Source organism: Sorex fumeus, unplaced genomic scaffold (assembly GCF_029834395.1).
Source record: "Sorex fumeus unplaced genomic scaffold, SorFum_2.1 ptg000072l, whole genome shotgun sequence".
Taxonomy (NCBI): domain Eukaryota; kingdom Metazoa; phylum Chordata; class Mammalia; order Eulipotyphla; family Soricidae; genus Sorex; species Sorex fumeus.
Window position 1 is genome coordinate 50,478,290 of NW_026606129.1, and position 21,878 is coordinate 50,500,167.

At 57.3% G+C, this 21,878-nt stretch overlaps 3 protein-coding genes across 5 annotated transcripts in view; 2 read left to right on the forward strand and 1 right to left on the reverse strand.

Annotated features, from left to right (window-relative positions):
• The window catches only part of BSN (bassoon presynaptic cytomatrix protein), a 103,253-nt gene extending 99,425 nt beyond the window's left edge, over positions 1-3,828 (forward strand). For both annotated transcript variants that reach the window (XR_008794493.1, XM_056129334.1), the window contains one exon: positions 19-3,828. The gene's annotated coding sequence lies outside the window, so the exon portion shown is untranslated. The remainder of the gene's footprint in view (positions 1-18) is intronic.
• A 3,439-nt stretch (positions 3,829-7,267) lies between these two features.
• APEH (acylaminoacyl-peptide hydrolase) lies at positions 7,268-16,123 on the forward strand. Its single transcript, XM_056129181.1, has 22 exons — positions 7,268-7,330; positions 7,406-7,538; positions 8,223-8,349; positions 9,062-9,155; positions 9,243-9,318; positions 9,411-9,574; positions 9,741-9,878; positions 9,971-10,062; positions 10,140-10,180; positions 10,279-10,400; positions 10,973-11,033; positions 11,983-12,080; positions 12,749-12,800; positions 13,491-13,579; positions 13,899-14,037; positions 14,441-14,524; positions 14,605-14,685; positions 14,988-15,076; positions 15,183-15,373; positions 15,466-15,568; positions 15,646-15,752; positions 15,841-16,123. The coding sequence occupies exons 1-22, from the start codon at positions 7,319-7,321 to the stop codon at positions 15,944-15,946; spliced, it is 2,199 nt and encodes a 732-aa protein (XP_055985156.1). The 5' UTR covers positions 7,268-7,318; the 3' UTR covers positions 15,947-16,123.
• A 364-nt stretch (positions 16,124-16,487) lies between these two features.
• Positions 16,488-21,186, reverse strand: MST1 (macrophage stimulating 1). Of its 2 annotated transcripts, none has more exons than XM_056129512.1 (18): positions 21,060-21,186; positions 20,308-20,455; positions 20,109-20,221; positions 19,922-20,036; positions 19,702-19,838; positions 19,341-19,458; positions 19,077-19,195; positions 18,675-18,843; positions 18,437-18,567; positions 18,252-18,354; positions 18,021-18,157; positions 17,908-17,943; positions 17,704-17,824; positions 17,516-17,593; positions 17,279-17,425; positions 17,080-17,186; positions 16,847-16,986; positions 16,488-16,713 (listed from the first exon to the last, which is right to left on the reverse strand). In XM_056129512.1, the coding sequence occupies exons 1-18, from the start codon at positions 21,157-21,159 to the stop codon at positions 16,552-16,554; spliced, it is 2,181 nt and encodes a 726-aa protein (XP_055985487.1). In that variant the 5' UTR covers positions 21,160-21,186; the 3' UTR covers positions 16,488-16,551. The 2 variants fall into 2 exon arrangements, with proteins under 2 accessions (XP_055985487.1, XP_055985486.1); XM_056129511.1 differs by having other exon boundaries at positions 19,341-19,461.
• Between the last annotated feature and the right edge of the window lie 692 nt (positions 21,187-21,878).

Here is a 21,878-nt window from a genome sequence, read left to right on the forward strand (position 1 = left end):
TTCCTTTTTCCTTTCAAGCATCTACTATCTGGCAAACCGTTTGGCCCAAAGATTTGCCCCCTGTGGGACGAGGCAGGCAGGCCTCGGGTGAGGATGGGCTGTTTCCTCACAGCAACTGCCTGAGTGAAGCCCCTGCTGGACAAGAGCAACCACTGGCATGACCCCTGCCGGCTTTGGCAAGATGCCAGGCTCCCATGCTGCTCCGGGCCTCACTGCCGCGGGGAGGGAGGAGGCCCCAGCAGCGTCCAGCTGTTCTTCCCACCGCAGCCGCCCACCCACCCAGCCAGCCAGGCTTCCGATGCGTTATACACAGAGTTTGGGGGCACGCTGCCTGTTTCTGATGGATGCTGCCCTTCCTTCACGATGCCAGAAGTTTTTCCACAGCCTTGGAGAGGGGCTTTGACTGAGGGCTGGGGGCCCCAGGCTCAGTTTCCTTCACATTCCAGCTGGCCCGGATCCCTCAGTGGCCACAAGGCCCTGCCCCCTTCACCCAGCTCTTCTGGGTGACCTGGGAGCAGAACTCCACGTGGCTAGTGTGGGGTTGGGAGAACTTTACAAACATTAGGACCTACCACTGTCTCATCGCTGAAATCAGAGGCCATAGGACCGAAAAAGCAGCGTGGGCACCGGCTGAGACTCCTCCCAGCCCATGGGTGGCAGCGTACTGATTCACCTGCCACCACCTCAAAGCCATCCCCCAGCCATCGTGAGCATCCCAGCGGCACCGCCATCGTCTCCACCAGCCGGCTCCTCATTTGTACACCTGGGGATTTCTTTTGATTTCAAGAGCAGCCTTAATCATTTCGGTTTGATTTACATGTATACCTCATAAACATTTTTTTCTTTTGTTTCCTCTCCTCCTTTTCTCTCTCTGTGCTCCCTCCCTGCCTCTCCCCTCCACCACCACCACCTTGTGACGGATGGTTTGGTTTCCTCTCTGCTCTGCCCCTGCTCAGCACAGGGAGAATGTTGACTTAGAAGCAATAGTGGGCAGCAGGCCACCAAGAGCACAACTCCAGGGCGAGGTCTAGGGAGGCCCCTCAGCCCGCCTCTGTTTACTGTGCAATTCCAGTCCTTCTTAAGCCATCATCAGTGAGCATGCTCAGAGCAGAGAGGCCAGGGCTTCTGCCAGCCGAAGGAAGGGCCCAGAGCCCTGTGGTGGGGAGCGTGGCACTGTTCGTCCACCTGGTGGACTGGGCAGCCTGCCTCCCTCACACCCTTCCTTTGGGGGCTTCCCTTCATCTTGGGCACAGCCACAAGTCTCATCTCTAATATTCTATGCAATGAAATATAAACCCTCAAAGACAACTGTTAATATTTAATAAATTCCATGTTATGTATAAGAAGTTAATTGCAAACCTGCAATTAAGAAACCAGATAGATATGCGCATATCAAACCCCATCCCCACTCCCACCGTGTGTGTGAAATTCTCAGTCTGTGGCATGTTTGACCTGTGGCAGGACTCGCTGCTGCCAGGCGAGCCACCGCCTGTCCCGCAGTGGAGCATGCACAGCTCGCAGCCTCTTTGCACGACTTCATCCATTTTAAATGCTTGACCCTCTCTCTTGCTTGGAGTTCTTTTTGCCTCAGAATATCTCCTCCGGGAGTGCTTCTAGCTGACTTCCGCACGAGCTAGTGAGGACCTGCTGGGCTTCGCGCCCGAGTGGAGCGTGCGGGGTTGCAGGGCAGGTTAGTGCAAGGCCCCACGTGCTCTGCAGCTTTCTCTGACCAACCGTGGCAAGTGGCACGCAGGTGGGAGCCCACACAGGATGTGTGAGTGTGAATGTTCTGAAGGTTGTGATGGGATCTCCAGATGTAAGTGGCTCCTCCTCTTACCCAAGCCAGAGCCAGAGGCCTCTGGGCACCCTTTCCCAGCAGGACACAGCTGGGCTGCACTTGTGGCCAGAGAGACAAAAGCCAGGCCAGGGCTTAACTCTGTCCAAGGCACCCCAGCGCCTGACTGCTCCTCTCTGTGCCTCTCCCTTGTGACAGGGACACTCAAAGGCCTGTGGTCAAGAGATCTAGGCTGAGGCTGGGGTCACAACATGTTCCGGAAGAGCTGAACCTCTGGCAGCTGTAATGAGGACAGCTGATTATGTTATTTGGACCTGAATGGGTGTCCACGAAGGTTTTCAGTAGTCTCTTAGGAAGCTTCTCCATAGCAAACTTTCCAGAAGGTTCTATTGTGGCCCTCACCACATCTGTGCCCAGGGCCAAAACTCTCTGCTCATTCCTATCTCTGACTCCTAAGTCCCACAGTACTCATCACTTCTCCACTGGTGAGCCAGGAGTACGAGCGGCAGTCTCTGCCTACCCCCTTGAGGCCTAGCCTTCCTCCAGAGTGCTCTGGTTTGCTCCATGCATTTCTCAGGGGTCCACATTTCTCATGCTTTCCTCTAAGGTCTATACTCCACTTCAGAGAAGGATCCTGGCCCACTGCTGGCAGCTAGGAGACAGGCTGCTCATTCAGTGGGGCTGAAACTCTAGATTTGAGCCTCATCCATCCCCCAGGACAGCTGCCTCATCTCACAGATCAGGTCTGGACTGACTAAGGCCAGCAGAGCAAGGGCTGAGGGAGACCACTCTGCAGCACCTCTGGGCAGCCAGGGCCAGGTCTGTGTGGGGAGGGCTTAGGGGTTGGATATAGGGGCACCAAGTTGTCCTTCCCACCAAAGGCCAGGGTGGGGCCAGGGGCAGGAAATGGGCAAGGTGATAGGGGTGGATGGCCTCTACCACATGACAGCTTTTCAGCAGATTGCCTTTCTAGCCAATTCGACTTTGAAATTTTTGACATCTGCCACTCCCCACCCCCTAGTGTGTCCACGAGACGCATTTATTCCTTGTGAAAGTGGCTGGAGCAACTGTTGCTCTAGGTCACTATAGCCAGAGGCTAGGGAGTGGTTTTCGGTGCCTTGGACAGCAAGGAGCATCAAGCACATCTCCCATAGGCAAGGAACTCTGGGATGTGGTCCAGGCCTTCTCCATCCACAGTGTCAGCAAGGGCACTGCCTCCTCTGTCCACTTTAGGACCCAGTGCACACACTTCACAGTGATGCTGCCCCACCATCCTTCTAGTCCTGGAGCAGAGAGCGGTCTCAGGGCCCGTGAGGAGGGCAGCCTGGCTGCAGCGACAGCTTGTCTTCTGGAGCCTGGGGGGAGCTTTTCAGGCAGATCCTTTGCCATGGCAGTGTGGTCCCAGCCTGTGGGCCCCTTCCCTGCCCTCTTGCCCTGCCCCAACTCTGTAAATACTCGTTATTGTGGACTCCGACAGGGTCAGAGGGACAGGCCTGATCAACTAGAATGCCTCAGAGTTGTCAACTCTGTCTCTCTGGATACCAACATCCCTGCAGCCTTGTGGGGCGGCACTGGAGCGCCATGGAAGTCTTGAGATATTGTGTGTGTGCATGTGAACAAGCGTGTGAGTGTGTATGTGTGTGCGTGTCTGCCTCATTCAGCCTCTGGGATCAAATAAGCTCCTTCTCTCCAAGCACAAGGCCTTGGAGAGTGGTGGCACCCAACGCCTTTTCCCTGCTAGCTTCCACGTCTTGTTTTTGCTTTCCCTTCAGCCCTTTCTTCCCTCCCTTCTTCCCTCTCTTCCTTTCTCTCCTTCTCTCCTTTATTGAGGGGGGGAAGAGTGCTGTACAAAGTCAAACAAACAAGTTTACAGTTGTAAGTGCAATGACCCGAGTCCTCCACATGACCTTGTGAATTGTGTGCCGTCCTCTTGTGCTCTGTGAGAACTCGTGGTACTTCGGTGTCCCTCCCCCTGTATCGTGACAAGGTAATTCTGTGGTATCAGAATAAAAGGACTTGATATAAACAACCTACAGGCTGTCTCTGGGATCGTTTCTGAAATAAGAGTGTAGGCAAATGAGTAAATCTCAAACTTAAAGAGAAAAAGAGCAAAAGGTTTGCCTAAGTGCTAGCACGGCCAGGACTAGGTCCACCCCAAGCCATGCAAAGACCATAAGGCCCCCACAGAGGAGGTACCCCACATCCCAGGCAGGTCCTGAGTTTGGATCTGGAGGGAGCAGCAGCTTGTTCACTGAGAAGACTGTGCCCTCAGCCACTACCCCTGAGCACATCTTGCCCAAGTTCCCTGTTAGCAGATGAGCAGGTGCTGCCCCCTAGTGCTGCCAACTAATCTTACACCAGTCATCTTTACCCAAACTTGAGAACTGTGAACCTGAGTCCTCCCCAAAAAGGATGGGAGAGAGAGTTGGGGCTGGAGCAATAGCACAGCGGGTATGGTGTTTGCCTTGCACCTGGCTGACCCAGGTTTGGTTTCCAGCATCCCATATGGTCCCCTGAGCACTGCCAGGGATAGTTCCTGAGTGCAGACCAGGAGTAACCCCTGTGCATCGCCGGGTGTGACGCAAAAAAAAAAAAAAAAAAAAGATGGGAGAAGTTTCTTACCAGAGTCACCCAAAGTTGCTAGGAAAATGATAAAATACAGCTTCACCTTTGACCTTTCTCTATAATTAATATTTTGAAGCACTTATTTATTTTGTTTTTTTGAGCCACACCAGGTGATGCTCAGGGGTTACTCCTGGTTCTGCACTCAGGAATCACTTCTGGTGGTGCTCAGGGGACCCTGTGGGATGCCAGGGATGGAACCCAGGTTGGCTGCATGCAAGGCAAATGCCCTACCTGCTGCACTGTCTCTCTGGCTCCATGGAGTATTTCTTCCTGTTCTTTCCCTCATTTAAAAATTTAATTTATACTTTTATTTTTGTGTATGGTTCTAACATGCAAGGCAAGCACTTTCCTGCTGAACCACATCCCTGGACTTTTTTTGTTGTACAGTGCCAGGGATTTAGTCTAGATTCAATCCACTTGCAAGACATGCAAGTCCTCTTTTAAATTTTTTCTAACTTTCTTTTTTGAGGGGTGGCATATTTAATTGTCCTAACAGGATATTCCTGACTCAGTGCTCAGAAGCAACCCCTAGCGGGGCTCATGGAACCACATGTGGTCCCGGGGGTTCTAACCAACGTTGGCTGCATGCTAGGCAAGCACCTTACCCTCTGTACACTCACTCCTAACATAATTATTTTAAGCCTGAAGCTGGAGGTCTAGGGTAATAGTCCAAATAGTAGAGTACATGCCAAGCATGAGTAAGGCTTGAGTTGAATCCCCAGCATCCCATGGCCTTCTAAACACGTCTAGGTGTTGTCCTGGTGACCCCTGAGGAGCACTGAGCCAGGGTACCAAACTGTCAGACCTACCAGGCCAGTACCCCAGGGCTGAGTCCTGCCCATCACTCTAGAAGTAGAATAATAATGGGCTGAAGAGATGGTTCAGCAGAGTGGAGAGCGTGCTTTGCATGCAGAAGTTCATGGTTCTCTGAGCACTCCCATGCACACCTGGAGTAGCCCCTGAGTAACCCCTAGAGTAGCCCCTAAAGTAGCCAGAAGATGCAGCGCACCCTCTTTTCTAGCCTTTTATTTTTCTGTTTTGCTCTGGGATCACACCTGGCTACTTTGGACTTGGTGTGGGGGTCGCTTCCTGCTGTCCTCATCCTTCCTGTCCAACAGTGTGGTACCAGGGATGGAATCCAAGCCTCCATTATGCAGAGCAAGCATTCAGCCCTCTTCACTTTCCCTGGCCCTTCTTACAGATTCATTTTAGGTACTTAGACCATCCAATGTTCAGTTTCCAGAGAGCAACATTAGGAGTTGATAGCCAGTCTTCTGCACACGCCTTGACGGACAGACACTGTGTTCCCAGGTTTCCTGTGATGAGCATCCTAGTTTCCAACCTTTCCACCCAATTGGTAACTGGGGCCACTTTTTCTGCTCCCAGCTCTGACTGTACACAATGGATGCTGACAGAGCAAGTGGCTTCAAATATGAAGCTGGGGGTGGGGAACTGTTTTTATTTCACTAGTCTAATATGGTTGAGGACACTGTAGGTTAGACAGGAAGGGTCTCAGTCAGGCACTTGCCTGAGGAGTGGAAAACCAGCCAGGCTGGAGCATATGGAGGAAAGGACATTTCCGCTGGCTAGCTGCTACCTAGCCTCTCCGTCCCTCCTCTGCCCACGCGATCCCACTGTGCCAAGAAAAGGTTCTTTTCCTCAAGGGAAATTCTCTGATTCTGAGTGGAAACTGCTTACGCCAACTTTGTATACCTAAGTTTGGACAGAATGAAGCCTCAGGAGACAGACTGAGGTTCAGCTGCTCCAGATCCACAGCAAGGCGCCCCTGAACAGGGTGGGTGAGCTCTTGCGAGGAGAGATAAGTTTTGGGACAGGACTGGTGGCCGATAGCCTAGGCGACACCCTGATAACTCAGCACCCGCCCTTCTCTGTTCTGCACCTCTGATCTCTTCATGGTCTGCCCTCGGCCCTTTGCTACTCGTCCTACTGAGAACCCCTCAGGTCTTGCACCGGTCTAGCAAACGTCTCGTAAAGCAGACAGAGGCCCTCGGACCTTCAGCCTTGAAACTGCGAGAGACTGTGGCTGCCCCAGGATTAGGCTGCTACTCCGCCCCTACTCTGGCCACTCATCGGCACAGTTTCAATGAAGGTAAACTTCACGGGATTCAGATCCGGCTCGGCCCCGCCTCATCCCTCGTCTTCACAGATCCATTGGTCCGCATTCACCTCAGGCCACGCCCATAAGTTTTTCACAGCTCCCATTGGTCCATATTCACCTCAGGCCCCGCCCCTCGCCTTCATCGATCCACTGGTCCGCATTCACCTCAAATCCCACCTCTCGTCTTTAAAGATCCATTGGTCCACATTCACCTCAGGCCCCGACTCTCATCTTCAAAGAGCCATTGGCCCGCATTTACCTCAGGCCCCGCCCCTCAGAGGCGGAGCACCCAATCCCCGACCAGTCACCTCACAACCTGGGCGGACAACAAGTCCTCGCAGTTCCTCAGAGACCTTTCTCCTCCCTAAAGATCTGCTCCCGTAGTCCGTTTCCACAGTATCATCTCCTCTCGTGAGAGATACCCTTGGTCCCTTACCAGTAACAGGGCCAGGACTGGGGCCCGCGACCGAGCCTCTCAGCCGTCTACTAGCTCTACCGTGGAAGGCTCTGCTCCTTTCCTCGAAGCCTCCACCTCCTCTCCGGGTCTCCCCCGGCCCCCAGACCCACGGTTCGACTCTCGCAGGCCCCACCTCCTTGCCACCGGGGCCACGCCCCTCTGCTAACGGTCCTCGCCCATTTGCCGGAGGTCCCGCCCCGCCCCGGGCGTCCCGGGCGTCCCGGGACGGAGGCGGGGACAGGCGGGCCGCTCTCGGCTCCGCCCCCTAAGCCTCACTTCCGTGTGCTGGCACGCCCCGCCTCGCCCCGGGCCGAGAGCGATTATGGAGCGGCAGGTGAGGGCTCGGCTCGCGGTTCCCGTGGTCCTTGCAGCCCGGGCCGGGCCTGACCCTGGTGTGTCCCCTGCGCAGGTGCTGCTGAACGAGCCCGAGGAGGCGGCGGCGCTGTACCGGGGCCTTAGCCGCCAACCCGCGCTGAGCGCCGCCTGCCTGGGCCCGGAGGTCACCACGCAGTATGGGGGCCACTACCGGACGGTGCACACCGGTGTGTGTATGAGGGAGATCGGGCGGTCGGTCCGCTCAGGGCCGTGCAGTGGGGTGGAAAGGAGGGAAAGGTGGAATGCTCGCGGCTTGACGGAGCACATGGGTGTGTGAATGAAGAGGGGGCTTGGAGGAGTGGGGGTGGAAGGGTGCACACAGGTTTATGGGGGAGGGGAGGTTGTTCAATCATTATGGGATGGTACCTATGAATACGAGTTGAGAAAGAGGAAGTAGAATTAGAATCTGGAGGCCCGGGAGATAGTAAAAGGTCCACAGCGCATGCCTTGCATGTAGGTAACCCTAGTTAGAATTCCCTGTACCATATATGGCATACCAAACAGCAGCACCACCAGGGACCATTCCTACACACTGAACCAAGAATAGCCCCGGGGCACTGCTAGGTTTGGCCTAAACCTCATTTCCCCTCCCCCCAACCTCCCCCCTCCAAATTAGAATTCAGATGTGAATATAGGGAGTGGGCTTTGTAGACCACAACCCCAGTGGGTGGTTTCTCTGAGAGGCGTCAAGTCAGTCTCTGGAGGCCTAGACTTGGGCTGTGGCCAAGGGTGGCCTGTCCTGTACCTAGACTATCTGGAGACAGATTGAGGTGGACTGGGCCTTCCTGCTGAGGTAGGTAGGCAATAGCCTGGACTGGTCAGGCCCGGCAGACTTATGTCTTTCCTCACAGAGTGGACCCAGAGGGACCTGGAACGCATGGAGAACATCCGATTCTGCCGCCAGTACTTGGTGTTCCACGACGGGGACACCGTGGTTTTTGCAGGCCCTGCAGGGAACAGTGTGGAGACCCGGGGGGAGTAAGTTTGAGGGAGGAAATGGTGGGCAAGGCCCCAACCATCTTGGTGGGCACTGGATGAATGCCCACCATGGATCTGGGTGCAGGTGGGACCTCACGGGAGGGAGCTCATGAGATGTCTGGTGATAATGCTTGAAAAAAGCATGGGAGGCTTGCTCCAGAGATGCACCCAGGCTGTGCCATGGAAGCTCTGGGAGTCTGGGCAGAGGGGAGCCCCTGCCACAGTGAAGGAGCAAGGCCTGAAGGGTTCGTGTGAAATCAAAGACTTAAGAATTTTTTTTTACAGTAGTGGAGGCTCTTGGGGACTTTGGTGGTGGTAAAGGTGCAACAAAACCTTGTACAACAAAAACATAAACCTTGATACTGTTGTAACCATATTACCTGAATAACAGTAACAATGGAAATAGACTTGCTTTTATAAAGAAAGAATTTAGGGGCTGAGTGATAGTACAGTGGCCCAGGGTCCTACCTTGCACCTAGGCTGACTGACTGGGATTGAGGCTTCCCATATGGTCGGCTGAACACCACTGGGAATCATTTCTGAGTGCAGAGCCATGAGTAATCCCTGAGTATCGCTGAATGTGGCCCCCAAACCAATAAATAAATAAATAATAGAAAGAATCTAGTTTTAGGAGCTGTGGCCTAGAGGGGGAGCAGACTGGCCCTTGTTGGTCATTTGGTGTAAGGTGACTGATTCCATTCCCTGTCCTCAGGCTGCTGAGCAGAGAATCTCCTTCTGGTGCCACAAGAGCGGTGCTGCGCAAGACTGGAGGCACGGGCCCTGGGGAGGAGAAACAGTTCCTGGAGGTGAGTATGTCGGGGACAAAGCAGTGGACATTGGGGGGCTCGGCCCCTTGCATGAGGGCAGATAAGCTGATAACCAGATATCCTTAGATCTGGGAGAAGAACCGGAAGCTCAAGAGTTTCAACCTGTCAGCGCTGGAGAAACATGGGCCTGTGTACGAGGATGGTGAGGCAGCTGGCTGGTGAGAAGGAAGGGTGGACAGGAGGGAGATCCATAGCCCAGAGTGTCCCCTGATGACCGGCCCTCCCTGCACCCAGACTGCTTTGGCTGCCTGTCCTGGTCGCACTCGGAGACACACTTGTTGTATGTGGCAGAGAAGAAGCGCCCCAAGGCTGAGTCCTTCTTTCAGACCAAAGCCTTGGACATCAGTGGCAGTGATGAAGACATGGCCAGGCCAAAGAAGTCCGACCAGGCTGTGAAGGTGCTCATGGCCGTAGCCAGTTCATGAAGGCCCCTTAGGGGAGCCCTGAGGTGCAGGATGTTCCGTCTCTACTCAGTACCCATCAGAGCTGGGACAGCATTGGCTTCTGGGGGGTAGGGCAGAACCCTGTGGGATTGGCAAGGTGTTAATTTTCCTGTGTTTTCAGGGGGATCAGTTTGTATTTTATGAAGACTGGGGAGAAAATATGGTTTCCAAAAGCACACCTGTGCTCTGCGTGCTGGACATTGAGAGCGGCAACATTTCGGTGCTTGAGGGGGTCCCTGAGAACGTGTCCCCTGGACAGGTTAGCCCTGGCTCCTCCTGCATTATTCTTGGACCCTGGGTGCCTGCTTGCTCTGCTGCCCCAAGTTCATGCCTGGCCCATGGTGTTTGTAGGCATTCTGGGCCCCTGGAGACACAGGCGTGGTGTTTGTTGGCTGGTGGCATGAGCCCTTCCGGCTGGGCGTGCGATTTTGTTCCAATCGCAGGTGAGGAAGCAGCTCAGGGCCAGGGTCAAGCACGCAGGCTGATCTCAAAACTGACTGTGTATCTCTGCTGGTTCCAGGTCAGCTCTGTACTACGTGGACCTCACCGGGGGGCAGTGTGGTAAGTGACTGGTGTCCAGCTCACTGTGCTTTGCTGACATACACTGCGCTGCCCCTGCCTGCCTGCCTGCACAACACTCACATTTCCTTCTGGTCCAGAGCTCCTGTCCGATGACATTGTGGCGGTCTCCTCTCCCCGGCTAAGCCCAGACCAGTGTCGCATCATCTACCTGCGGTACCCATCCCTAGTGCCCCATCATCAGTGTAGCCAGCTGTGCCTGGTGAGCTTGGGGGTCAGGGGTGAGGGGAGGAGGGGTCAGCTAAAGGAGGGGGAGGAGAGATGAGTGGTGAAGGGAAGGTCAGCTAGGTCTCCCCTGGGTGCCTCAGAACACCTCTTGTCTTAGGCAGTGTTGGCATGAGTCCTGCTCCCTCCCCAAAGCAGGGCCTGCAGGGGGCTGAGAGGCAGGACTGTCTGCGGGGAGTTGGGACTCAATGCCTGGGGAGCGTCTCTGGGGAGAAGTGTGCTCCTCCAGGCCCCGGAAGAGGACCCAAAGGCAAAATACATACTATCCATGTGGGAACCCCAGGTTTGATTCCCAGCATCTCACCGTCTGGTGTGGCCCCCAAATAAAAGAATGGACTGCTTCCTCCCTTTGCTTCTCATCTGTGCATGCCCAGGCTCTACGGGGAGCCGAGATCTAGGAAGCAGTAACGGTCTTACAGACCCAAGGAAGCTCATCCCACCTTTTCCTGAGGCCACGCAGGGCTGTCAGCGAAAGAGTGAGACCAGAGCTCTGTGTCCTGGTGGTATTTCCAGTATCCTGGCAGACCTGACTTTCGTGTCCTCTTGCAGTATGACTGGTACACCAAGGTGACCTCGGTGGTGGTGGATGTCGTGCCGCGGCAGCTGGGAGGTAAGTGGAGGCTAGCGAATGGATGTAGCAGAGACGGTACCCCAGGTCTCCTTCATGACCCTCCTGCATGGGGTCAACTCCGAAGCTGCCCTCTTTGCTGAGCAGCCTCATGTCTGTCCTCTGCAGGGTAGGGAGTGGGGTTCAGGGAGGGGATCTCTCAGAGGGAAACCCAAGGGGTAAGAACTGAGACCATGGCAGCCTGCCCTGCTGAGGGTCTCATTGTTTCATTTCTGTGCTCCCACTTACTATTTTGTTTTGTTTTCTCACTGCCCCTTCAGATGGGGGTCTCAGAATGTACGCAAGCTTGGGGTGTCCTAACTGACCCTGTTGAGCCACTCCCTAGACCCTCCAAGTCTAGTTAAGCCCCTGGTCAGTGGGTCTTGGGGATGGCCCTTGTCTGGCAGGCCCATTGGATCTCAGGTGTTTGCAGCTCTGTGTGGGACCTTGAAACATGCCACGGACAGGAGGGGCAAGAGTCTGTTTCCTTGGCAGCCTGGGCAGGTTCAGTGTCCAATGGATGAGGAGTGGCCACAGTCTCCTATGTTGGGGTCTCAGGGAGGCCATGTTGGGGAACTATCTGAATCTAGCGCCACCCCCTGTTAGCTGCGGCCTCAGACCGTGTCCTGGTGTCACAGTTTCCACTTCTTTGTCTGTGGTGGGTGCCGGTTTTGTGAGATTGATTGCTGTGGGGGTTAGATTAGGGGTGAAGGGCCAGCTGTGTGGGCACTGGGCTCAGCAAGCCCATGGGCAGGACCCACTGAGTACTGCTCACAGAGGACCAGCACAGAGCTCCTCAGCCCTCGCACCTCTGCCCTCTGGCCCTTAGGGCCCCCGTGTGCAACAAACATTAGTGATGGGGTCCTAAGTGAATCTCCCATCAGCCTAGAACCCCCATATCTCCTCTTCTGGAAACACCTCCTCAAGACCTCTCTTCCCCGAATCTTTGCAGAGAACTTTTCTGGAATCTACTGTAGCCTGCTACCCCTGGGTTGCTGGGCAGCTGACAGCCAAAGAGTGGTTTTCGACTCGCCTTACCGCAGCCGACAGGTACAGGGCCGGGCCAGTGTGGAGGGTGCCCCTCTGATCAGCCCCTGGAGCATAGCACAGGCATACCCCAGGGCCACCTGCCTTGGAACATCCTGTGGCCAGGGCTGGAGCAATAGTACAGTGAGTAGGGTGGTTGCCTTGCATGCAGCCAACCTGTGTTCAGTCCCTGGCACCCATATGGTTCCCTGAGCATCGCTGTAGAGCCAGGAATAATTCTTGAGCATCATTGGGTATGGCTCAAAAAACAAACAAAAAAAGACCCTGTGCCTGACTCAGTTCCTGTGGGGTGGCAGCAAAGTAACCCCCAAGACATTTCCAGCCAGGAGAGAAGGAGCATGGGTAAGCCCTTGAACACTATGAGAATTGTTGGCGTTGACACTGAGCCCTTCTCCCAGGCCTGCCCAGGGCCCCCGCAGCGTGCCAGGCTCCTCCTGTCTCTGCTTTCACTTGACTCTTACACTCTCTCAGAGGGTGCAGGGGCAGTCCCTGTCTTGTCCAGGGTCACCCAGCATGTTATGCCAGGGCTGGGATTTGAACCCAGGCCTGAGGTCACTTGCTACTGTCCTGATACAGGGGTCCCCAGGAGGGCAAAGAAAAGATAGGAGACAGGGACAGGCACTGGGGAGCTTTGGGATGAGGGGTCACACCACTGTTCCCCCCTGCTTCAGGACCTGTTTGCTGTGGACACCCAAATGGGCACTGTGACCTCCCTGACAGCTGGTGAGCAGGGTTGGGGAGCGGCCAGCTGGGGTGGCGGGGGCACTCTGGTGGCCTTGCAAGGACCCATCCATGCAGGATTCTTTCCACCTGGCTCTACCCTTATCTCCTGGTCCTACCTCAGCATGAATGGCCTCCACCTGCCCCACACAAACGCACAAACATACAAACCAAACATACAAATGCACAAGCACAGCTCTGCTTTGGAGCCCTTGGGCCACATACCCTCTCTGCCACTCCCCTCCCCTGGGCTTGGTACATTGTTTCCAGCGGTGACTGTTCTGTCACCCTGGGGCCCAAGACTTGCTGGCTCCCTAGTTTTCCTCTCAGTCCTGGTGATTCTGTCCCTAAAATGTCTTCAACCCACTCGGGTTCCTCCATGTCTCCCCACTGCCTCCTAGGCACCCCAGCCCTCTGCACCTGGCCCCTCCCAGACCTGCTGTTCCCTCAGCATCGCCAGCATCTGCCACACAAGCAGCAAACCAAGCAGGAAGCCCACCCTGGGCCCTGTGCCACTTGGTGACTGGTGTTTGTGAGAGAATCTCTGGTGTCCTTTGCATTTCAGGATGGAAGGGGCACCTTGTCATAGAGTCTCTAGTGGAAAGGGGGGGGCGGCCTTGGCTCAGCAGAACTGGGGGAGTGAGAGGGGGCATTGGTGCTATTGCTTAGTCCTTTGTGTCCTGATTCTTCCAGGGGGCTCAGGTGGGAGCTGGAAGCTGCTCACAATTGACCAGGACCTCATGGTGGCCCAGTTCTCCTCACCCAGCCTACCACCAAGCCTGGTGAGTGATGGGAGGCCCAGGCCCAGCAAGTGGGAATTCAGTGCAGACAGAGCACTACAGACTGCGAAACTGTCCCCTGAGTCATATCAGGGCTGGTCAGTGTCTGAGAGGCCAAGATGTGGAGAAAGTGCGTTGAGAGAGGTGTGTATGTGTGTCTGTGTGATGAGAGAGGGGCGCGTGTGTACCAGCTCAATGGGAGTCTCTGCTGTACCCTGGAGGTGGGCAGAAGACCGAGTATAGTGAGGGGTGCCCATCTTCTCTGGACACAAGTGGAGGCCGGGAAGCAGCCAGCCCTGTTACACACTCTTCCCTCTGGCAGAAAGTCGGCTTCCTGCCTCCTGCGGGAAAGGAGCAGGCGGTGCTGTGGGTGTCCCTGGAGGAGGCTGAGCCCATTCCTGATATCTCCTGGTGCATCCGGGTGCTCCAGCCACCCCCTGAGCAAGACAACGCGCAGTATGGTGAGCTGAACTGGGGTTGAGGGACCTCAGAGGGCCCTGTCACACAGCGCCTTTGGTCCACCTTTTCCACCTTCTGTCTAATGTGGCGGTGCTTGAGATGTGCTCTGCGAAGTTTTCGGTTCCTCTGATGGACAGTTATGGGGAGCAGTGTCCAGACTGGGCACCAGCAGGGCAATTCATAATTGGTGGGAAAACCAAGGCCCCAAGAAGTCAGGCCTGGTTCAAGACCTCTGTAATACTATCCCCAAAGAGAACCAGTTGAGCCTCCTGTATGGGGGTGACAAGTAGGGCTACCTGGTCTGAGGTCTTGGGGGGTCTTGGGCCTGCCCCTCTGGCTGAGACATCAGTGTGGAAGGCCCTGGGTAGGGCACTGGCCCTTCTCACACCTGTCCTCTCCCTGCAGCTGGACTGGACTTTGAAGCAATCCTGCTACAGCCCAGCAACCCTCCAGATAAGAACCAGGTCCCCCTGGTGGTCATGCCCCACGGTAGGCTTCTGGCCTCAGAGCCCCTGCCCTCCTACCACCCCTCCTGGCTGGCTTGTTCACCCTCTGCTTCCTGTCCACAGGGGGTCCCCATTCGTCCTTTGTCACTGCTTGGATGCTGTTTCCAGCCATGCTCTGCAAGATGGGCTTTGCAGTCCTGCTGGGTGAGTAGCCAGGGCCTCATAAGGGTGGGCTCAGTCTCGACAAGTACCGTGGCCACCACCCTGATCTCCAGACCTCTCTGTAGCCTCAATGAGCCTGCCCTGGCCCAGCCTGACTCCTCTATATGCTAATTGGCCTCGCACAGGAAGTGTGTTGTGGTCACTGAGGAGCTGCCACAAATCTTGGTCCCTTCCGCTTGTGAGTCTGTGGAGCTTGAGCCCCAGGACCAACCTTGCAGAAGGGCAAAAGGCATCTGGGGAGCTGGGACTGTCACTTGACCGCCCTCTCTGGTCCCTCTGTCTAGTGAACTACCGTGGTTCCACGGGCTTCGGCCAGGACAGCATCCTCTCCCTCCCAGGCAATGTGGGCCGCCAGGATGTAAAGGATGTCCAGGTAGCAGGGTGGGGCTCTGAACAGGCGGGGATGGGGGATAGCCCTCAGGATGTGACTGCCCTTGCAAGGGAGGCAGCTGGCTGCAGTGCTCTGCCCTGTCCTGCAGTTTGCAGCGGAGCAGGTGCTCCAGGAGGAGCACTTTGACGCAGGCCGAGTGGCCCTGATGGGCGGTTCGCATGGCGGCTTCCTCTCCTGTCACCTGATTGGTCAGTACCCGGAGACCTATGGTGCCTGTGTGGTGCGGAACCCCGTGATCAATATCGCCTCCATGATGGGCTCCACCGACATCCCCGACTGGTGGGTATGATGCCAGGTCCCTGCCACTCTCCCCAGGCCCCGCTGGCTGGCCTCAGGGCTCCTGGGGGCTGCAGCAGCTGCATTTCTTGCAGGTGTGTGGTGGAGGCTGGTTTCCCCTATAGCAGCGACTGCCTGCCTGACCTCAGCGTGTGGGCCGAGATGCTGGACAAGTCACCCATCAAGTACACCCCTCAGGTGCGCAGCCCTCCCCCACCCGGTTGGTGGATGGTCCCGAGCCCAGACCTGGCTCACCCCCACAATGCACCCCCCAGGTGAAAACGCCGCTATTACTGATGCTGGGCCAGGAGGACCGGCGTGTGCCCTTCAAGCAGGGCATGGAGTATTACCGTGCCCTCAAGGCCCGGAACGTGCCTGTGCGGTGAGTGTGGAGGGGACAGCCCTGACTGCTGGCGGGCAGGTGAGTGGGGAGGTCCCTCCAGATTCCAACACTGGCCCAACCCCTGCAGGCTCCTGCTGTATCCCAAAAGCACCCACGCGCTGTCAGAGGTGGAGGTGGAGTCGGACAGCTTCATGAATGCTGTGCTCTGGCTGCGCACGCACTTGGGCAGCTGAGCCTGGCCCCTCTGCTGGGCAGGTTGGCCCGCGGCACACTTTGCTCTGGAGGAGCCCCGGAACCTGGCAAGAGGTGGCCTGGGCTCTTGACTCGGTGGATGGGTTGAGTCAAGAATTGTGGGCTCTGGAGGCAGAATAAATGAGAACCAGAGTCTGGTTCCTGCTGGACTTTGTACCGAGTCACCCCTCACTTCATCCCTCCCCTTGCATTCAAAGACTGCATCCACGGAGAATGAGGCTGCAGGGACCTCATGTCCCTCAGGGTGAGAAGACAAGCTGGGGACAGTGAGGCTCAGGTCTGACCAGCCGGGACTCGCCAAGGGAGCTACCTCTGCTGCTGCACCTCCATTCTTCTCTCCTGCTGTGTGTCTCGGAGACACATGAAGCCCCCCCTCAGCAACACAGTCTGAATCTGAAGCATCTGTGGGGTCAGATCTGCTGCCCCAGGGTGCCCTTCCCTCAAGCCTCCCAGGCTGGAGCAAGGCATTGTTGGCTGGTTCCCTAGAAGCGGAAGCTAAGCTGCATCTGCATGGGTGTAAAGAGGAAGGCAGCTTTATGTCAGACAGAGGCTCACCCCACCGAGGCCCCCAGGCTTGCAGCCAGGCCTAACCCAGCTGCATGACCTTGTGGATCCAGTCCGTAAACACAGAGATGCGAATATAGACGGCTGGCCAGCGTGGCCGCGCGCACACGCGGTTGGGAATGATGATTCCTTGCAGGACCCAGCAGTCATGGGTGAAGCAGGCAAGCGGACCCCCGTAGTCGCCCTGGTAGGAAGGAAAACCGGTGAGGGACCCTTGGCCAGGGCAGAGACTGTTCCCCTTGCAGGGGTGAGATGATGTTTTCATCTCCTCCACCCCACCCATCCCTGTCCAGGCTGGTCAATTGCCAACCACTGACCTCACAGGCCCCCACAGGGGCCAGCAGCCCCTCAGTGCACAGCTCATTCTCCCGCACGCGCCCTCGGTGCTTGACATTACATTCCTGGTTGGAGATGACTTTCATTGAGGCCACATTAAGTACCGAGTTGTCCCCTGTGCCTACAGTGAAGGGAATACAAAGAGAGAGCCTGTGGGTAGGACGCGGGGCTGGGCATGGGGGGGTGGGGCCCAGCACCCTGCCTTGTCTCTCACCTTTAGTCTCCCCCCAGCCTGCAATTTCACACTGGGTTCCTGGAGGCACCACATAGCGCTCAGGGGGCAGGCAGATCAGGGCCACACGCTGATTCAGGGTCACGGGCCTTCAGCAGGGATGGGGGGGACTCAGCCTGAGGCCACAAGGCCCAACCCCACCTCACACCCTCTCCACATGCCCCCTCTTGAGCCTACACACCTCTCTAGCTTGAGCAGAACCAGCTGGGAGCCGGAGGGCCCGCACACCAGCTTGGTGACTGGGACCCGCTGCAGGTCTGGCTCTGAGGGCTGTGGGTTCTGGAATAGGGTGCCCAGCCACACCTCATAACCTAGGAGGGGCATGTGGCTGGGGGAGGAGAAAGTCCCTGAGGTCAGCCCACACAGTCCCTGAGGCCCAGCTGTTGGCCTGCCCAAGGGAAGATGGAGAGAGGCTCACCAGGAAGAGAAGCACTGCCGGGCAGTCAGTACCCACTGCTCCTTCACTAGGGACCCCCCACAGAAATGATGGCCCTGTCTGGAGAAAGGGAAGAGGGAACAGAGTGAGCCAGCTCTGGGCTCCAGGGCCACCAGCACCAGCCCTCAGGTACAGCGCACCGCCCCCCCTTCAGGGCCAGTGTGTCTCACCGGTTCCGCAAGCTGACAGTCCAGGGTGAGTTCCCAGGCTGGCCCCCCACCACCCGCATCCTGGGGGACAGCCGGTCCTGTCGGGTCACCCTCTTGCCACACTTCTCAAACAGCACCTGGTCTGGGGGTGAGGGTGAATATGGGTAAAACTGAGTGGAGAGAAGTGGGCAAGGGGGTTTCATCTATACCAGGTCAGGTCCATACCTGCGGGCTCCAGGATGGACGGCTGTTGCTCATCATCTGAAAGACCCGAGTTCACCGAGTTAAGGGAGTCAGGACGGGGGATGGGACGGGGGCTGGGGCTCGGGGGTGCTCACCGCAGCGCTTCAGAGCGCAGTAGTCGAAAGGCGTCCCCGGGTCGGTGGTGTAGCACCAGGGACCGTGGCTGTCGGCGTCCGGGTTCCGGCAGAAGTTCTCCTCCAGCTGCGCATGGAGGACAGAGGCGGGCGTGAACCTAGGTGGGACGGGGAGGCCAGAATCAAAGGCCCGCGATGCCAAGCCTCCCTGGGCCCGGGTGACTCGCGCCGTCTCAGGACGGTCGTACTCACTGGGGCTTGTGCGGCGTATCGGCGGACCAATGCTGGCAAGTGACGCCCTTGCGGGTCTTGCTGACCGAGCCGCGGTAGCTCTCCCCGACGCCGTGGTAGCAGTCTGCAGCGGCGGACGCCCCGCGGGGCGGTCAGCAGCAGCGCGCTCCCGCGCCCCCCGCCCTCACCCCGCGCCCGGGACTCACCCTCGGCCCGCACGTCGTCGGCGCAGCGCCGGATCTGGTAGCAGAAGGCCATGCGCATTCCAGGCCGCGAGGTGAAGCACCAGGGTGCCTCCGAACCGTCGGGATTCCGGCAGAAATTCTCGCGAAGGTCCCTGCAGGAGCGACCCCTCAGTGCCGAGGGACGCGCTGTGGGCCGGGCAGCCCCGCCCTCTCAAAGCCCCGCCCACGAGTGTGGCCCCGCCCACGAGCGAGCGCTCACTTGCAAGCGTATTTCTCCGGCGCGAAGAGGTGCTGATGCGGATACTGCGCGTCCCAGCGCTGACAGGGTACTCCCGCGGCGGTGGTGTTGGCCGTGCCCCGGTAGCCCTCGCCCTTCCCACGGAAGCAATTGAGTGTCGTGGCCTCCTTGTGCTGATGTGTGTTGGTCCCTTGGATGGACGCCAGAGACTGAGACCCCAAGGATGGGAGGGCCCGAATCCCGTTCTTTCTGGTCCCTATGGTCCTTTGACAGCCATCGATTCATCCCCAGCCACCCCACAGTCACTGCTTTCCCTGGTGCGGCCACGCGTGCGCGCGCGCGCGCGCACACACACACACACACACACACACACACACACCCTTCCCATGTATGCCCCACCCCCACCACGCCTGGTTCCCCTACCGCAACGAGGAAGGTTGCAGAACTCCCGCTTGAGCTGTGGATCAGTGGTATAGCACCACGGACGCTCGGAACCATCCGGATTCCGGCAATAGTTGTCGTCCAGGTGTTTGTCTAGGAACCTGGAAACGGTAGTGGGGCCTGAACAAGACCCCTGGACTCCGGCCCCATCGGATTCAGACCGTCTACCGCCTTCCATACGATCTCACCCCTAGAACCCTGGGCCCACCCTCAGGGCAGCAGGTTGGTCAAGCCCACCATGCGTACTTGCCGGGTTCGAAGGGGTGCGGGTGTGGGTGCTGCAGGTCCCAACGCTGACACTCGCGCCCTGACTCAGTATGGTCCACGGCCCCGCGATAATCTTCACCATTGCACCAAAAGCAGGCTGCTGGAAGGCCAGAGAGACAGGACAGCGGGTAAGGTGCCTGCTTGCATGCAGCTGACTGTGGTTTGCTTCCTCGTACCCACTATGGTCCCCCCAGCACTGCCAGAAGTAAGCCCTGAGCACAGTTGGGTGTGGCCCAAAAACAAAAAAAAAAGCAGGTTACTGGAGACACAGGAGCACAGGGCTGAAGTAGGTTCAATTGCTGGACCATGCAAGCCTGATTCCTCCTACTCATCCATTTACCCTCCTTGCAGGACTTAAGGCCGCAGCTTTGGTAACGTTTGGCAGGGTCTGTCGTGTAGCACCAGGGACCTCCAGGGTCCCTGTCAGGGTTTCGACAGAAGTTCTCTTCCAAGCCATTCTGTGGGGTGGGTGTGTACCTGTGGGCAGAGAACCGGCCAAACAATGGCACCATGGGACAGCCTGGGGACACCAAGGGACAGAGGAAGGATGTCTATCTCACTTGTGGTCATTGGGGAACTTGTGTCTCCAGTGCTGACAAGGTAGGCCCTCCTTGGTGACTGCTGCAGTTCCCCGGTACTGGATCCCGATGTCTACAATGCAGTTCCGTACATAATCTGAAAGCAGGAGACAGTCACCATGGCCCAAAACCCCTCTCTCTGCAAGGCATCCCTTCTATCATCACTTGCCTTTTTTTTGGAAGAGGTCACAGCCCCCAGATCGCTGCAGCCGTGTATGAGGTGAGTATTGGGTCCAGGGCAGCATCTGGCAACCTTGGCTGCTCACATTGTAGTGGAAGGCCCTGGGTGGGTGGGTGGGGAACAGGCAGTTACCCAGGGCCCAGACCACCCCCATCCTCAATCTGTTCTAGGTCCTGTGGTGATTTACCTGCAGTCCAGCAGGTCCTTGCAATATTTTGCACACTCCTCTGCATCTGCCACATTTTCTTGCCAAGGTTTGGAGCTCCCTGAGTGTAGCAGGTGCTGCAGCTTCGTACCCCGAAGTACCTGGAAATCATTCAAAGGCGAGCGCTGCCCTGCAAGGGGATGGGGGTGGGTGCATGTCAGCACACATATGCCAGCATGTCCACAAGTCATTCATTCAGGGGATCAAAGCTACAAGGCCTCTGGCATGGACCCTATGGGCACAGTCAATAGTTAGTCCCCTATGAAAGAGTGTGGACAGCCACCCCCACCAGATGGCAGTTGTCACCAGTGTGTGTCCCTGTTTAGTGGGCAAAGCATGAGGCTCAGTCTCAATCACACAGTCTAGGAGAACAGTGAGTGATGGTACTGGCCCCATGGAATTGGTCCCCTCTTATCTCAGCTGGGAAGTTATCACACTACCCAGCAGAGCAGTGCGCCGCCCCCTCCCCCACCACCCCCAGCACTTCTGACTTGAGTTCCAGCTCTTACCAGCCCAAGGCTGTTTGCTAAGTTTGCCTGCGTCTCACTGCAGCAGCCCTGCATGCAGGCCCCGGGAGGCAGCGCGCATCTGCTCTAGGAACGCCAGCTCCCAGCTAGAAGCCAAGGTCACTGACTAGTCCGTGCCCAGGAGCTCCTGGTGCAAACAGCAGGAGGGGTCCAGGGCTGAACCCTTTCCCAGGCACAGGTGGGGAACTCGGGGTGGGGGGCACTCACCAGGAACCCCTGAGAACTGTGTCAGCACCAGCAGCAAGAACCACCCCATCCTCCGTTCTGGAGGTTGTACTGTGACCCACCGCAGCCCCATCCGGGACATTGTGAAACCTGTCCCAATGGGATTGGGTGACTCTGGCTTCCCACCTCCCCCCTGGGCTCTGGAGCCTGATCTCAGACCCAGGGGCAGGAATGGGGGTGGGGCTCGGCCTTCGCCCTCAGAGCGAGAGAAAGGAACATCTAACTCCCTCCCAGGCTGCCCAATACACTGGGTACTGGGGGTTCCACTTGAGGCGCCCTGAAGAAGGAACAGCCTAGCAGAAGAGGCTGCACAACCAAAGGGCAGTGGAACTACCAGGAACTGGGGTGCCCATGCCTAGGCGGCTACATTAAACTTGACTGAGCCTCAGCAATTCCCGGCAAAGTGAGGCCGTTTCTGCCCCAGTCCCCAGAGCAGCTCCCGCCCTCAACCCCGCGGACTTATCGGGGCCAGCTGTCAGATCTGCCCACGCCCAGGCAGCGGAGCCCAGAGGGGCTCCCCTAGTCCTGCCAGAGGTGCCTTTCCGCGGCAGGTGAGCAAGGCCATCTGCGGCGTGAAAGTGGGGGTGACAGGTTAGCAGGGATCCCGGCAGGGGCGGCCTTTCAGACTTGCAGGGGGAATCTGTGGCCCGGGACGCAGGGACGGGTTAGGAGCTGTGCTCGGCGGCCTGCGGTTCTCAGGCAGGAACCTGCGTTAGGACCTGCAGGCCCCGAGACCGCGGGGAGGCCGAGCCCTAGAAGCAGCCGGAGGCGCCCCCTAGCGGCGGCCGGGCGCGGGGTGAG

Bases quoted from the DNA above. Each gene is read 5' to 3' on its own strand.
- APEH (XM_056129181.1), top strand. The intron at 8,350-9,061 runs GTAAGTTTGAGG...CCCTGTCCTCAG, and splicing joins AGTGTGGAGACCCGGGGGGA to GCTGCTGAGCAGAGAATCTC. The intron at 9,319-9,410 runs GTGAGGCAGCTG...CCCTGCACCCAG, and splicing joins TGGGCCTGTGTACGAGGATG to ACTGCTTTGGCTGCCTGTCC.
- MST1 (XM_056129511.1), bottom strand. From the start codon at position 21,159: ATGTCCCGGATGGGGCTGCGGTGGGTCACAGTACAACCTCCAGAACGG. The intron at 20,456-21,059 runs GTGAGTGCCCCC...ATCCCCTTGCAG, and splicing joins ACAGTTCTCAGGGGTTCCTG to GGCAGCGCTCGCCTTTGAAT. The intron at 18,158-18,251 runs GTGAGTACGACC...CGTCCCACCTAG, and splicing joins GATACGCCGCACAAGCCCCA to GTTCACGCCCGCCTCTGTCC.